We start from the raw sequence: 13,729 nt of genomic DNA, 5'->3' as shown, positions 1-13,729 counted from the left end.
AACTAATTAATGTATTGTGTGCATGCACGCATGTGCATACCTGTGGAGGTCAGAAGAAAGCTCTTGCGTAGCTCCCTCATTCCAATTTTAGGTGAATTCTAGGGAACCAGCACTGTGTGAAAATTGACTTACACACAAAGTCATCCTTCTGGCTCTATAAAAACTTCGTCTTTAAAAAGGAGAGATTTAGCCGGGCGGTGGTGGTGCACGCCTTTAATCCCAGCACTCAGGAGGCAGAGGCAGGCGGATCTCTGTGAGTTCGAGGCCAGCCTGCTCTACAAGAGCTAGTTCCCAGGAACCAAAAAGCTATGGAGAAACCCTGTCTCGAAAATCCAAAAAAAAAATAAAAAAATAAAAATAAAAGGAGAGATTTACTTATTTTTATTTTATCTGTTTGAATGTTTGACTGCTAAATGCATGTGTACCACAAGCAGCAGTACCCTGGGAGGCCAGGAGAGGGCATCAGATTCCCTTCCCCATGCTTCACCCAAAAGTGGAGTTATAGGCAGTTTTGACCTGCTGCTGGGAACTGATATCCAGTCCTCTGCAAGAGCCTAAGTACTTTTAACTCCAGAGTCATCTGTCTACCCTGTACTAAAGCTATTTTAAGATGGAGCCTTCTCGAACTAAAGGTTCTGAGACACAGTCTTTCTCCATTCCTTCTTCCGTATTTCTTTCTTTCTCCTGCCTTTTCTTTCTTACTTTTTTTAATATTTTGGTAGTGGAAATTGAACTTAGAGCCTCCCATGATGCTCCACCCCAGACCAGAACCATATTTTCAAAGACTGATGCTTTCCAATGGCTCCTGGTGTAGCACAGATGTGTGTGTAGATCTAACACCCTCTGTTAAGGTTGCAAATGCAGGCCTAATTGTCTTCAGGTGTCTGTGGTGTTTCTCATCTGCTATTGCCACCTCTGGGTCTCACTGAGCATCCTTTAGTCATCAGTCAAAGCCCTTGGGTGGCATCAACAGATCTCTAACTTCCAAGAACTCAGCCACCATACCCTGAGTTTGCACAGCACAGCCAATCACGGGCCCACAGTGTGGTTTCCATGGTGCTGAGGGTTCCCCATAACTAGAGGGTTTTACTGTCAGCCTGCCCAGCCCCAGGAAAGACAAAGGTTGGGATCAGATCCGGGTCAACAATTTTCTCCAGTGGCTTGTAAGCAGTGACAGTCTCTAGGACAACAATTCCCCCAGTCTCTTTCATGCCTGCTCAGCCATGTGACCAGTCTGACACCAGGTGGGGAAGGTCATTGTCCCAGGGTTGTAGTGTTGAAGGACAGAGCTTCTGGTCAGGGCCCTTGGCACTGGTGAAGATGTCAAGATGCTGCTGCTCCAGGCTGGGCCTGAGGGGCAGAATCAGGTGAGGGTCCCAGGTCAGACTCAGCAAGAGAATGAACTGATGCCGCTCATGCCTTGATTTAGGCTACGCGGGTGTTGTGTAATAAAGGAACAGAAGCAAACACCAAGAGAGTTCATGGCTATGGCTTCAGCCTGGGCTAGAGAGGCGGCTTAGACAAGGATCTTAGGTTACCTCAGGCAAGAAAATTAAAGAATGTTGCCTCTACCTGTGCCTGGGCCTAGAGGAGTAGCCTGACTTGGTTGAGAAATGTGAGATTTACGGTCAGAATCAACTGGGGAGGGTGAAGAATTACATCTTGCTTGAGCCTGGACCTCCTGGAAGGAGAGTAGGTGGAGGGGACCTACTGTGAGTCACCAAGACACCTCACAGATGCAGTACCTCCAATGACCATGAGGGGCAGCATGGAGGCAGTGCTGCTTAGGATCCAGAGTCACCTTGTCAGGAGTGTGCCTGTCAGGAGATTGGAGCTTCCTCCTGGGCCTCAGCCTGGAGGGGCAGAGTCTCTGGATGACAGGAGTGGGGGTGGGGGTGGAGGAAGGGGTGCCTAATCAGACTAGTTTGCTTTTAATTGAAGTGTTTTAGTTTGCCTTCCTCTTTATGTGTGCCGCCAGGAATCTCAGCTCACACTTCAAACACACTAGCTACATACACTGTTCTTCCATGCTTATTATTACAAAATAACCAGCATCCACAGCCGCTACTCAGTTTTGAAAAACACCTGAGACTGGAATACAAGGACTCGGTAAATGCAGCTTTACTAAAACTTGAAAATCTTCCTGGCCTCTTCGATTTGTTTTGCATTAATGGGAGGCTTTCTCTGGCTGCCAGGCTGCAGGAACTTCTTCACATTGGGCAGGCTGCTGATTCTGCTCTTCAGGGCCTGTAATCCAGAAAACACAGCCTGAGAGTCAGAACTGCTCATGTGCACAGTGCAAAACATCTGAGCCCCTCCCAGCACACAACCTACTGCATCCTTGAAACAGGCCCAATGTAAACATGAGAAGAACGACAAATCCATGAGCTAGAAATCATAGCTCAGCATAATTTCCTGAAGACCTCCTTTGACATTCAATTGTCTTGGACACAGCCTATACAGAGTGTGGTGCAGAGCACAGAGCACTGTGTCTCTCGGGTGTGAAAGCAGAGAAATCAAAGAAAAGTGAAGACGTGAAAAACTGAGTTGGAACTGGGGGCATCAAATATCAAAGTCTGACCAGGAATAACTCACAATCAGTTTTCACACTGGAGATAAGGATGGGGTAACGGTGGGCAGGGAAGATAGCATGGTGGGTCCGTGGAGAGGGAAGCACAGTGCTGAGGGGTCAGGGCAAAGGAAGGGGTCAGCATGACTGTGCAGAGACAGGCCACATGAGATGGAAGATGAAGGCCACAAGCAGCTTGCAAGAAACGGGGATCTAGGCAGTGAGCTATGGGATCCTGCATTTTTCTCATGAAAAAAGACAAAATGTTCTTCTTGGGGTACCACCTCCAAATCTCCATACACAGAAAGATTATTGTCATGTCTCAAATCAGTGTTTAGTAGCTCAGTTTGGAGGCTGAAGTGTGGGCCCTCAGCAGCCCCCAGGCCACCATTATATTCTCAGAGCCATGCATGTGTGGTTGCCTCTCTGAGGTGGTCTCACCTTCAGCAGGGGGAAAGGGGCCAGAAGGCTAGAGTCAAGCTCTTCCACATAGAGGAGAACTTCCAGTAGGTGAATGTCCACCCTGGTCAGCCTGTTGCCAACAAGGTAGTCTTGTCCATGGCTCTTCAAGACCTGCCAAATTAAATGAGACAGATTATGAACACATACAGTTGGGCTGGGGCCACTGACTTTCCCCAAGTCTCCCAATGAGACACTTTGCCTCTGTTTAACTTTTAGTAAAGAGTCATTACAAGTGTGTACATTATTCATGCATACTGAGAAAAGAATTATAATTACCACATTGTGGTAGTTTGAATGTAATTCACCCCCATAATCTTACAGAGCCTGGCAGTATTAGGGGGAGTGACTTTGTTGGAGTGGGTATGGCCTTCTTGGAGGAAATGTCACTGTGGGGCGGGCTTTGAGGTTGCAGATGCTCAGGATACCACCCACTTGTTGCCTACAAGCCAAGATGCAGCCAACAGGACAAATGCCTGCAAGCCTTCGTATTCCCCATCACAATGATAAGGGACTGAACATCTGAAAACATGTGAGTCACCCCAAGTAAATGTTTTCTTAATAAGAGTTGCTGTGACCATAGTGTGTCTTCACAGCAGTGAAAACCCTACGTAAGACAAAGACTCAAAAGCAAAAGTAAGCCTCAACTGTTCTTGAGTCCATAGCGCAGTGTATATAGGGAACTTGGGATTCTTAGACATGATGATGGCTATCTCATGTGTCCCGTGAGAAATGTCTTAATTGTTACGACCATATGCTACAGTGGATCTCATGAGGACCTGATGGCTCCTAAACCCTCACTGCTTCCATAGAGCGGGGCCGAGGTGGGAGAACAGTCAGGGGATGGAATGAGACTCAGAGTGATGCTCTGTAGGTCTGACAGTCAGGCGCTGTCGGAATAGGGTCTGAGAATGGAGTCACGCGAAGATTCCTGAGTGCTTGTAAGAAAACTCCAAAACGCCAAGGCAAGAGTCCTCTGACCTCAGCTTCTTCAAACATCATAGACTTGTTCTTGGATTATGCTTTCATGCTCTTCCAAGTATAGTGGATGATTCATTACCACAGGCTAGTGTTGTTTCTTTATATGCCCCTGTAGAAAACATGTTTTGGGCACTTTCGGCTTGACCATCACATGTGGCTTGCTCTTGTGACTGCATGCTTTACTCGCATGTCTTCTCTTAGCCCTTAGAGTGAAAACAGTCTGATGCTCTGCATCGAGTTGGCTGTTGCATGAGACTTCAGTTTGCCTTCAGTCTCCCGGTCCACAGCCTCTAAACAGTAATGACGGTCTCGGAGGAATGTGTAGGATCCTTATCCTCTAGGGTCACAGCTTTTTTTTTTTTTTTTTGCTTTTATTTGACAGAAGATCAAGTCAGTCTGATGTGTTCGTGATCTACCTCCAAAGAGAAGTCCCAACTAAGAGAGTCACTGCGTGTACACCGACACCCCTTCATGTGTGGATGTGCATGGCTCTCCTCCCAAGCCTGCCATCTGTGACCCTAACTCCTGCAGGCCAGTGTTCCTTTACATCTCTTCCTCAGCCTCCTCCTCTGCCTGCATCACTGTCCTAGGTCAGGTTCTTCTCCTCCGTATTTTTTGTTTTTTGTTTTTCGAGACAGGGTTTCTCTGTGGTTTTGGAGCCTGTCCTGGAACTAGCTCTTGTAGACCAGGCTGGTCTCGAACTCACAGAGATCCGCCTGCCTCTGCCTCCCAAGTGCTGGGATTAAAGGCGTGCGCCACCACCGCCCGGCTCTCCTCCGTCTTTGAAGCTCTCTCCTCTTCTCCTGACAGCCGGTGGCTCTCTGGCCTCCCTGTGTGATGTGACAGAATATTTTCCCATCTGTGGTTTTCTGCAGTTTGCCCTGGAATGAAGCCCAGTGTGTCTGCAGGATCTAGGTCCATCTCTGGTGTGGCTCAGCCTTCCACCAGATCAGGTCAGGTTATGGCCTTGAACCCTGTTGAATGTGGACACTAGATTGGCGTGACATGCAGTGCCCTTCACAGGCCATTTTTTATACAGCGCCCTGTGGGCAGGGAGCTGCAAGGGAGGCTCATGGAAGGTCAGTGAGGCAGCGCCCTGTCCCTCCCAACCTCTGCCTTTCTCTTGTCCTGGGAACTCAGTGTCTCTAGACTTCAAACAGCCTACTTACTTTTTCATAGGCAGACAAGTACCGGTTTTTGGTCTTTTCTTTTAACAAGGAGATCTTGGCTTCTCTTTGGTCTGGGGGACATATGACCACTTGCAGCATCATCTCAGTGAGATCTATAATCCCCTCTGTATACATGTCGATCCTGAAAGACAAAATTATCCAAATGGTTAAGGATTCACAAAAATTCCCTATTTTACATTTTAATTTAAAAACCCAAGAAATTTACTCTGGAAGGTGTTTGCAAAGTTACTTCATCTAGTGGGTATGAATATAATTTTTTAAAATATTTAACAGATATATTAACTTTCCTTCTAGGACATCCTGTTTGTTCAGATATAGTTTTAAAATTTTTTTACACACACATGGCCCTAACCCAAGCCCCAAAGGCATCACTAACCCATTCAGAGATGCAATCCTGATATACTTGGTGGAATCCCATAAGATACAGCAGTTTTGCATGCTCTTTGACATTATTTGATCTCTATAGCCATGATGAGATTATCAAAGCTACGAAACTGCGGTATTGGGAATATTATGTGAAGGTGTGTTACTTTTGTTCATGTGGCATTTGTTTAACTCCGTGCAGCTGTGATACTTTGCTTCTCTAGAATTCCTGATGGCCTCACAGAGCTCTGAATGGCATTAGTGAGGCAGGAGGAAATAAAGGAGAGATTGGCAGGCAGAAAAAAAATATAGTGGGAGAAATCTGGGCAGAAGGGGTTCAGAGAAGTAGTCACATAAATAGGAGGATGACAGGGGCCAGCCACTTGGTTACACAGCAAACCGTGGAGTAGAATAAGCTTTAGAGAGTAAGAGAATGGGAAAAACCCAGAGGCAAAAGGAGGATGGGATAATATAACTTAAGAGAAGCTTGCAAGAAACAAGTCAAACTAATGTCAGACGTTCACAACTAAGAATAAGCCTCCGTGTGATTCCTTTGGGAGCTGGATGGAGGGCTCCCCCCCAAAAAGCAAAAAGAACAAAAAGCATCCCACTCCTCCACATGCACTACAACACTGCCTCCTACGCGCTCAACACCGAGCCCTGGCTGAGCCTTCAGGTGGTCTCTGTGCATCTCTCATTCTGCCGCACGGCTCAGAGTCATTCTTGGGCAGCGTCTCCACTCGTTTCTCGCGAAGAACATCTGTATAACCAGATCACACTGCAGTTGGATTCTGGCCTTGCTGACATTTGTCATGACTTGTCTATTTCTTTATTCATGTAAACCACAGCACACATGGGACACATGAATTCCCTTGTTCCAAAGTGTAATTTGTATGATTCTTTTTGGAACAAATGTTCACCATCACACAGTCAAACGCCGCCATTATTATACCTTCAAAATGTGTTCTTCTGTTTTAGTAAGTACTCTTGCAGGATCCTGGAAACACAACATTCTCCAATTCTAGAAGATTTTGGTGTCCCCCACACCCCAAGGCCGGCCACTATGGCAGCTAGTGCAGGAGGACTGATCTGCTTCCTTCTTGTCCATGGGGAGGACGGGAACATTTCAGATGAAATGAGCAATAGACTGTGAGTTCGAGGCCAGCCTGGTCTACAGAGCTAGTTCTAGGACATCTAGAGCTGTTACCCAGAGAAACCCTGTCTCACTTGACCCCCTCCCCCACCTCAAAAAAGAAATGAGCCATGGAACATATGCCCTGGTGTCTGCTTACTTTACACCATGTAATGTTCATGCTGTACCTTTGTATTGCTTTTCCTCATGAATGTTCATGGCTAAAATCATACGATGTGCTCCTCTCTCATCTCTTATTGAATATCTCGGCTGATTCCACCATAGGGAATTATAATAATGCTGCTAGAAGTATTTCTACATAAGCATTGTTACAGTCAGGTCCATTTCCCATGGACATATGCTTCCAGCAGCACATTTAGCTCTTTGAGCAGCTGTGATACTCTCACACAGTGGTTTATGAGTCAAGGATTTTGTCAAGCAGAGTGGGTCCCAGCAAGGGTGGTACAGTCAGCCTGGCTGCTTTAGTCCTGAATTAAATGCTTCAGGTAATCTTGGCACTCAGGAACTGGTCTCTCGAAGCCTCATTGAGTTGAGCAGTCCATACAACTGGCTGGGAATTCAGATGCTGGCTCTGCACTGTTCCTACTCCTGGACGTGGGAAGCAGCTCCTTCACCTTCCTTCCCTAGGACTCCTCTTCCAGCTTCAAGCCCTGTGTTCTTGCCCTAAGCTGTTGGCTGAGGTCCAGCACTGAAGCCTTGAGCACCAGGAGTCATGGCTCCCCCATGCTCAGACCCTTGGCCACCATGTTTGCAACTCTGTCCCTGTGCTGTGCAGACAACATCATCCTCTGCTGTAGCCACACTCACCTGCATCCGCCCCACGTGCCCTTCCCTCTCCTCCATGGACTCTTCCATACTTGGCCTAAGTGATATAACCAGCCTGCTCCTAGATATAAACCCTGCCACTCTCTTCTTCATTAGCAGAAGGACCCAAATCCTTCCTTTGTTTCCCCTTGGAGTAATAACAGGAAATATACCGTACAGGGCTCTCTCCTTCGCGTCCTTCCCATAGAGGTTGTATTTGGTGGCGATGTAGTTGAGAATGGCTCTGCTCTGTACCAGCCTCATCCCGTCAATCTCCACCATGGGCACTTGCTGAAACATCAAACTCCCATCTGTGAAAGAAGAAAGGAAAAGTTCTATGAGGTGTCCAAGTCTCACTTCTCAGAAGCAGAAAAGTTGTATTGAAGTGTCTGATCATGTAAAGGAAAGATAAATGATTGGCTCTCGGTCTTTCAAGTTGAACCCTGTTTAGCATCTGTTTCCTCTCTGTGTCACGCATTTTCTTTTAGTTTCTCAAATCCATCTTTATTTCCTATCCAGACACATATCTCTAATGCATGCTTTTATGTTTAATTCATGTCCCTGGATACACGTGGAAGAGGGGGAGGGACAGCAGAGAGATACCATGCAAAGAAAACTAAGTAGGGTGTTTGACACTCTAATCATTTTCATAACATTAAGGTGTGTGACAGGGTCCTATGTAGGGAGCTACCATGAGCTCTCCAGCCTTTCTTTGTGGTTGATAGTAATTCCTCAGTAGTTAAAAAAATTCATCGCAGCTGTTTTCTGTCCATGATGTAATTGATGCTGATGTGTCTGTGTGGTTGCAGGACAGTGTGTGTGAGACACTGACGGTGTAAGTGAGTTGTCCTGACTGAGATCGCTCACTCTGGGGTAGGAATCGTAGAAAACAGTAACAACCCACTGGGCAAACTTTTGGAGAACCACCTTTCCCACCCTTATCACTGTCTCCATTTTTAGAGCATTCAATGAGCCCCCCACCTCCATCACATCCCTCTGCCATTCCTGACTGTTCCCACCCTCTGCTCACCAACATCACCTTCTGGTAAACCTCCTACTCGGCACTTTACTGAGAACTTACAGGTACTTAGAGTTACCTTTTATTAACTTCTCCAAGTCTTCTGGAGATTCTATAAACTTCTCTTCAAACTGAAGACAAAAAAAAAAATGTAAAGGCATTCTCGTTAGCCCATTCTGTATCATTGGAGAGCTTTGAACTTGAGCAGTCTGTGTGTGGTAGAACATTCACAGAAGTTAAAACATGCAGTAGATACACAGGAGACTGATCGTGGCACTTGGAATTCAGAGTAGATCCGTCAACAATAGGGTGCTGATCACAACAAAGCTACTCAGTCGTGTGGTGCCCTCCACCCTGACCCCAGTCTTAGAACCTCACTGGCAGGGTGTCACTTCACTGAAAACAGAATAGAACTTCCTGTGTCTCCATCATGGCACATGGCATGGACCCGTGAGTATCTACATTTCTTATTTTCAAGATATATTTATTATATTCATGATACTTTATTAAGAAGAGGCCTATTTCGGGACTTCTCAACTGAAACAATGAGTTTATAACACATCATGGAAACACAAAAAAGATAGGATCAGACTAACGCTTACTTTGTCCTTTAGGTAATTGGTGAGTATTAATTAAGGAAATGAAATCCTTATTAAAGAATGATTTTTATATTCAATTTCTTTTCTTTATTTGTCTGTGCTCTTGTCTTTGGATTCACTTAAAGCAGTTCTGTCTGGATGGCTCTTTTAGCCTGTATTTAATCACATTCTTATCATCTTTGCCATCCTTGATCTTTGAATATTGTGCTTTTGCATTTATTGGCCCCATTTCAGATTCTCTAAACAGCTGTCAATTGTTCCCTGCCAATTTGACATCTCTTTAAAAGCACCAAGATTGAGTGCTTGTAGCTTGAGCTTCAGGTTACAGACTGTATTCTGAGCATTCACCCTTTCTCAATAACAGCCCCTGAGTGTTCACATACCTTTATAACCTTTGATTATTTTAAAAGTCATCTACCACTTCTGAGACTTGAAAAATGTATTTCCAATGTTTTAAAGTCTTCAGCTATTAATAAAATTTTATCAAAAATTTAAAAAATTATTACATATTTTGTGTGCGCTGGTGTTTGCTGGGAAATGAATAAGCAGTCTCCGCCTACCTATATCTGTGTACCACACACATGCCTGGTGGCGCAGATGCCAGAAGACAGTGGATCCCCTGGGACTGGAGTTACAGATGGTTGGGGGCCACCATGTGGGTGCTGGGACTAGAACTCGGGTCCTCTGGATGAAGAGCCAGTGCTCTCACCCTCTCAGGTCATTGCTCCCCCTCCTTATCTATATCTTTCAATTTTATATCTGGGGGCTGGAGAACATGGTTCAGGGGCTAAGAGCACTGAGTGCTCTTCCAGAGGACATAGGCTTGATTCCAGCACCTACATTTGATGTCTTGCAAGTGTCTGCACCTCCAGTTCCAGATCCAATGTCCTCTCCTGTCCTCCTTGGGCACTGCACACACATGGTGCATCACAATCCATCCAGACAAAATCACATGCACATAAAATAAAACTTTAAATTCAATTTATATATACATGGTTAGTGAAATCTGGATGGCTTTCACCGTCTTTGGGACTTGCCCAGTCACCGCCTCTCAGTTCTCCAACCCTGCAATAACACAATCGTCAGGTTTACACCCTTCCCTCTGCATTTCCAAGCGTCCTCGCCTCACACAGTCCTTTAGTTATCTATCAAATGGCATGTTTCCCACCAAAAGGAAAGTTTAAAGCTGTCGTGATCAAGAACTGAACACCCAGTTGTATTGACACTTGGATTTGCCATGCTCGACATTCCCTCTCGATCATGCTAATAATGAAATTTTTCATCTTCAAAATTTTCAAATAAATACTTGCTACACCTGTCCCATTCTTATCTGAGAAGTCTCAGTGCTGAGTCATACATTTCTTAATAATGTAATGAAAGGAGATCATTTAAAACTGAGAGATTTCCCAGCTGTGAATCAGGTGCATTTTTTCTCCCACACACAAAGCAGAAACATTTTCTGCAGCTTAGGGAACAATATCTACAACCAATTCTAAAATAAGTTGGTGAATCCATCCTATCTGATGTCACCTCCAAAACAGACCTGCAGGTTCTGGCGCTAAAAGGCTTCACTGAGGGACGGGAGGGACATGGCTACAGCAGGTGTACAGGGACTTGGATGTGGGTGCTTGCTGGTCAAGCAAGATCCAAGTTCTTTATTTTTGTTATCTTTAATTACTGCTCTGTGTGTGTGTGTGTGTGTGTGTGTGAGTGTATGAAAATTAGTGCAGAATCCACAGAGGACAGGGGCAGCAAAGTCCCCTGCAGCTAGAGTTACAGGCAGTTCTGAGTCTCCATATGTATAGGTGCTGGAAACCAAACCTGGTTCTTCTGCAAAATCAGTAAGCACTCCAAAATGCAGGGCCGTATTTCTGGCTCCTCACATAAGCTTCCTTTATTTTTGTGTATATAAATGTTTCTGTGTGGCCGGGCGGTGGTGGCGCACGCCTTTAATCCCAGCACTTGGGAGGCAGAGGCAGGCAGATCTCTGTGAGTTCGAGACCAGCCTTGTCTACAAGAGCTAGTTCCAGGACAGGCTTCAAAAAACCACAGAGAAACCGTGTCTCGAAAAAAAAAAATGTTTCTGTGTGAAAGCCTGCGTGTGTGTGTGCGCACGCACACACCAGGACAAAGCTGTGACATGTGAAAAGACATACAAATTTGGGTTTTCACATGGGTTCCTAAATCCAAAATCAGGGAGTTCCACTTTGCCTTCATCTACTGAGCCACCTTGCCAACCCTCTAGGGCCTTTGAAAGGACTTCTTTCCTTTCATAGTTTAAAGGGACTTTTTAGTTATGAAAGTTTGAAAATTGGTTTCTAATTTGATTAGTAGTTTGCGGACGATCCTATAACCCCACAGACTGGACTGACAGACAATGAAATGACGTCAACAACGTGCACAGCACTCGGAGAGGTGCAGGGAGTGGTGACAGTCATCACAGAGGTGGCTGAACTGTGATGGGCTTGGTGGGTGTGAGGGGGATGATGACAGTGGCAGCCTGTGGGCACACTGAGCTGGAAGGTCTGAGCCACGGTCTCTAGCGGCCTCTGCCCACTGCCTTCTCAGTCACTATGGACACGGAAGTGGAAGGCTTGTGCAGACGCCCCACCCCCTCCTCGTGACCTCGTGAGCTGAATCAACAGTCCAGTGATTTAGAACATCCCCTGAGCCACAAAGCTGACATACAGACGCTGGCACACAGCTATTCATGTATTTGAAGAATCCTCCTAGGCTGGCACTAGCGTGTCTCGATTTTTATGCACTCCTTCATTCAGAAAGGATCAGCTGAAGCCCTGTTGGGTTAGGAATGGAGGTGGATTCCACAGCTGAGGGAAACACGTTGCCATGACTCTGAGGGAGGACACCAAAGCCGCCTTCACAGGACACCACTGCATCTTTTACCCTTCCCATTCTGCTCCTGTCCGAGGAGGACAAGATCTCAGTAGCTTCCAGGACTTTCTCTCAGGAAATACCAACAGTTGAGCTCCCCTGGAGTGAGCTGGGAAGTGTTTTTCCCAGTGACACCTCTAGAGGGCAGCACTAACATCTACCAGAATTTTCTTCCCTAGAGGTGGAAAGAAAGTATTTAAGCTCAGAATGTTGCTTCCACACTCACTTGGGCTTCTCTCACACTTTCCTGAAAGCTCACAGATGTGGGGCCACCTGAAGATGGCACCTCTGCTTACATCCTACCTATATCCTCCCGACCAGCCCTGCACCGGGCGTTTGAAAGTCTCTGCAAACCAATTACTGAGTGTGCTGGACTGTGGCAGGCAGTGTGTTTCTGTCTTCTGTGTTAGGGCTCCCATTTGTCCGGTCTATCTTTAACTTAACTCTATTGAACGTCTCTTGTATAATTTATCTCTTTTCATAGTTTTTATTTTATAGGAGTGCGGGGGAGGCCGTGTTAAGGGCTCATGCGGGCCAGAGTCGTGGGCACCCTCTGAGGCTAGAGCAATGGGCAGTTGTGAGCATCTTGTGTGGGTCCTCTCCATGGGGTCACTTCAGTCTCCTGTCCCCTTGAAGCCATTTTTATCATGGAAATTTCTGGTTCTACTCTGTAAAACTACACACAAGACACAAAGATTCTCCACCTGTCAATCAATCACCAGCTCCAATAGCCCCCAGCTAATGTCCACCGGGTTCATCTCTGCCCATCATCTCTGTGACTCTGACCTTAATGTCGGACTTGAGGTGTCAAATGTCCCAATCACAAACAGTTTTGTGAATTTTTTTTTTTTTTGATTTTCGAGACAGGGTTTCTCTGTAGCTTTTTGGTTCCTGTCCTGGAAATAGCTCTTGTAGGCCAGGCTGGCCTCGAACTCACAGAGATCCGCCTGCCTCTGCCTCCCGAGTGCTGGGATTAAAGGCGTGCGCCACCATCGCCCGGCCAGTTTTGTGAATCTTAAATAATCTTTTAAAAAGAACAGGGTCATAGCTATAACCACAATATCATACCGTAATCTGCAATAAACAATTAGAATTACTTAATAATCAATACTTGAGTTTGTATTTCTGTATGTCTCATTATGTAACTAGATTTAACTCAAAGAGTTAATCAACCAAGTAAGTATTTGATTTTTTTTTCCTGAAAATAATCCTTTAATGTGAATGTGTTCTTTGATAGTGTGGTCAAATTTTTATTTGCTCCAATCAGTCCATCTCCTTAATACATGAAGTTCACTATTAACAAGAAACCATGTACCATTTTTGTGGTGTGGAGCCTCTCAGGTTAGAGAAGTATTTAGACTTATCTTAGGTCCCGCTCCAGAAGAGCAATGCACAACCTACCTCCACCCCTGCTGCAGCCAGGAGCCACCTGATGCACTCCATCCTGCCCCGGCCATTGAAGTAGTGAAGCACGGGCTTCCCAGCCATGGCTGCAACTGTGGTTTCACTGTGAATGGAAAAGCAAAGAGATCAATTCCTGGGAGACTGCGCTCTGTGTGGGACCCTCACCCCTTATTCTCAAAGGGGAAAGAAGAAATTTCCTTGCAGAATGTTTTCCCGGGAAGATAGTGGCCTTCCCCTCTCCCACCCGGGAGATTCTGAGCACAAGGTCACTTAGCTCAGCCCAGTCAGCCTCCAGGT

General features: G+C 45.9%; 1 protein-coding gene across 1 annotated transcript; it reads right to left on the bottom strand.

The window, feature by feature from the left end:
- Nucleotides 1–2,079: 2,079 nt before the first annotated feature.
- On the bottom strand, nt 2,080–13,666 carry LOC130872488 (glutathione S-transferase A2). The gene is made up of 6 exons (XM_057766473.1): nt 13,430–13,666; nt 8,617–8,668; nt 7,698–7,830; nt 5,179–5,320; nt 3,011–3,142; nt 2,080–2,247 (listed from the first exon to the last, which is right to left on the bottom strand). The coding sequence occupies exons 1-6, from the start codon at nt 13,514–13,516 to the stop codon at nt 2,125–2,127; spliced, it is 669 nt and encodes a 222-aa protein (XP_057622456.1). The 5' UTR covers nt 13,517–13,666; the 3' UTR covers nt 2,080–2,124.
- Between the last annotated feature and the right edge of the window lie 63 nt (nt 13,667–13,729).

The sequence above is a fragment of the Chionomys nivalis genome, chromosome 4 (genome assembly GCF_950005125.1).
Source record: "Chionomys nivalis chromosome 4, mChiNiv1.1, whole genome shotgun sequence".
In the NCBI taxonomy this organism is placed as follows: Eukaryota; Metazoa; Chordata; class Mammalia; order Rodentia; family Cricetidae; genus Chionomys; species Chionomys nivalis.
This window is presented reverse-complemented; position numbering and strand designations above follow the sequence as displayed.

Excerpts from the sequence above, each read along its gene's own strand:
- LOC130872488 (XM_057766473.1), bottom strand. The coding sequence starts at position 13,516 with ATGGCTGGGAAGCCCGTGCTTCACTACTTCAATGGCCGGGGCAGGATG. Across the intron at positions 8,669-13,429 it reads TGGCTGCAGCAGGGGTGGAG|TTTGAAGAGAAGTTTATAGA; the intron begins GTAGGTTGTGCA and ends TTTTGTCTTCAG. Across the intron at positions 2,248-3,010 it reads CCCCTTTCCCCCTGCTGAAG|GCCCTGAAGAGCAGAATCAG; the intron begins GTGAGACCACCT and ends TCTGGATTACAG.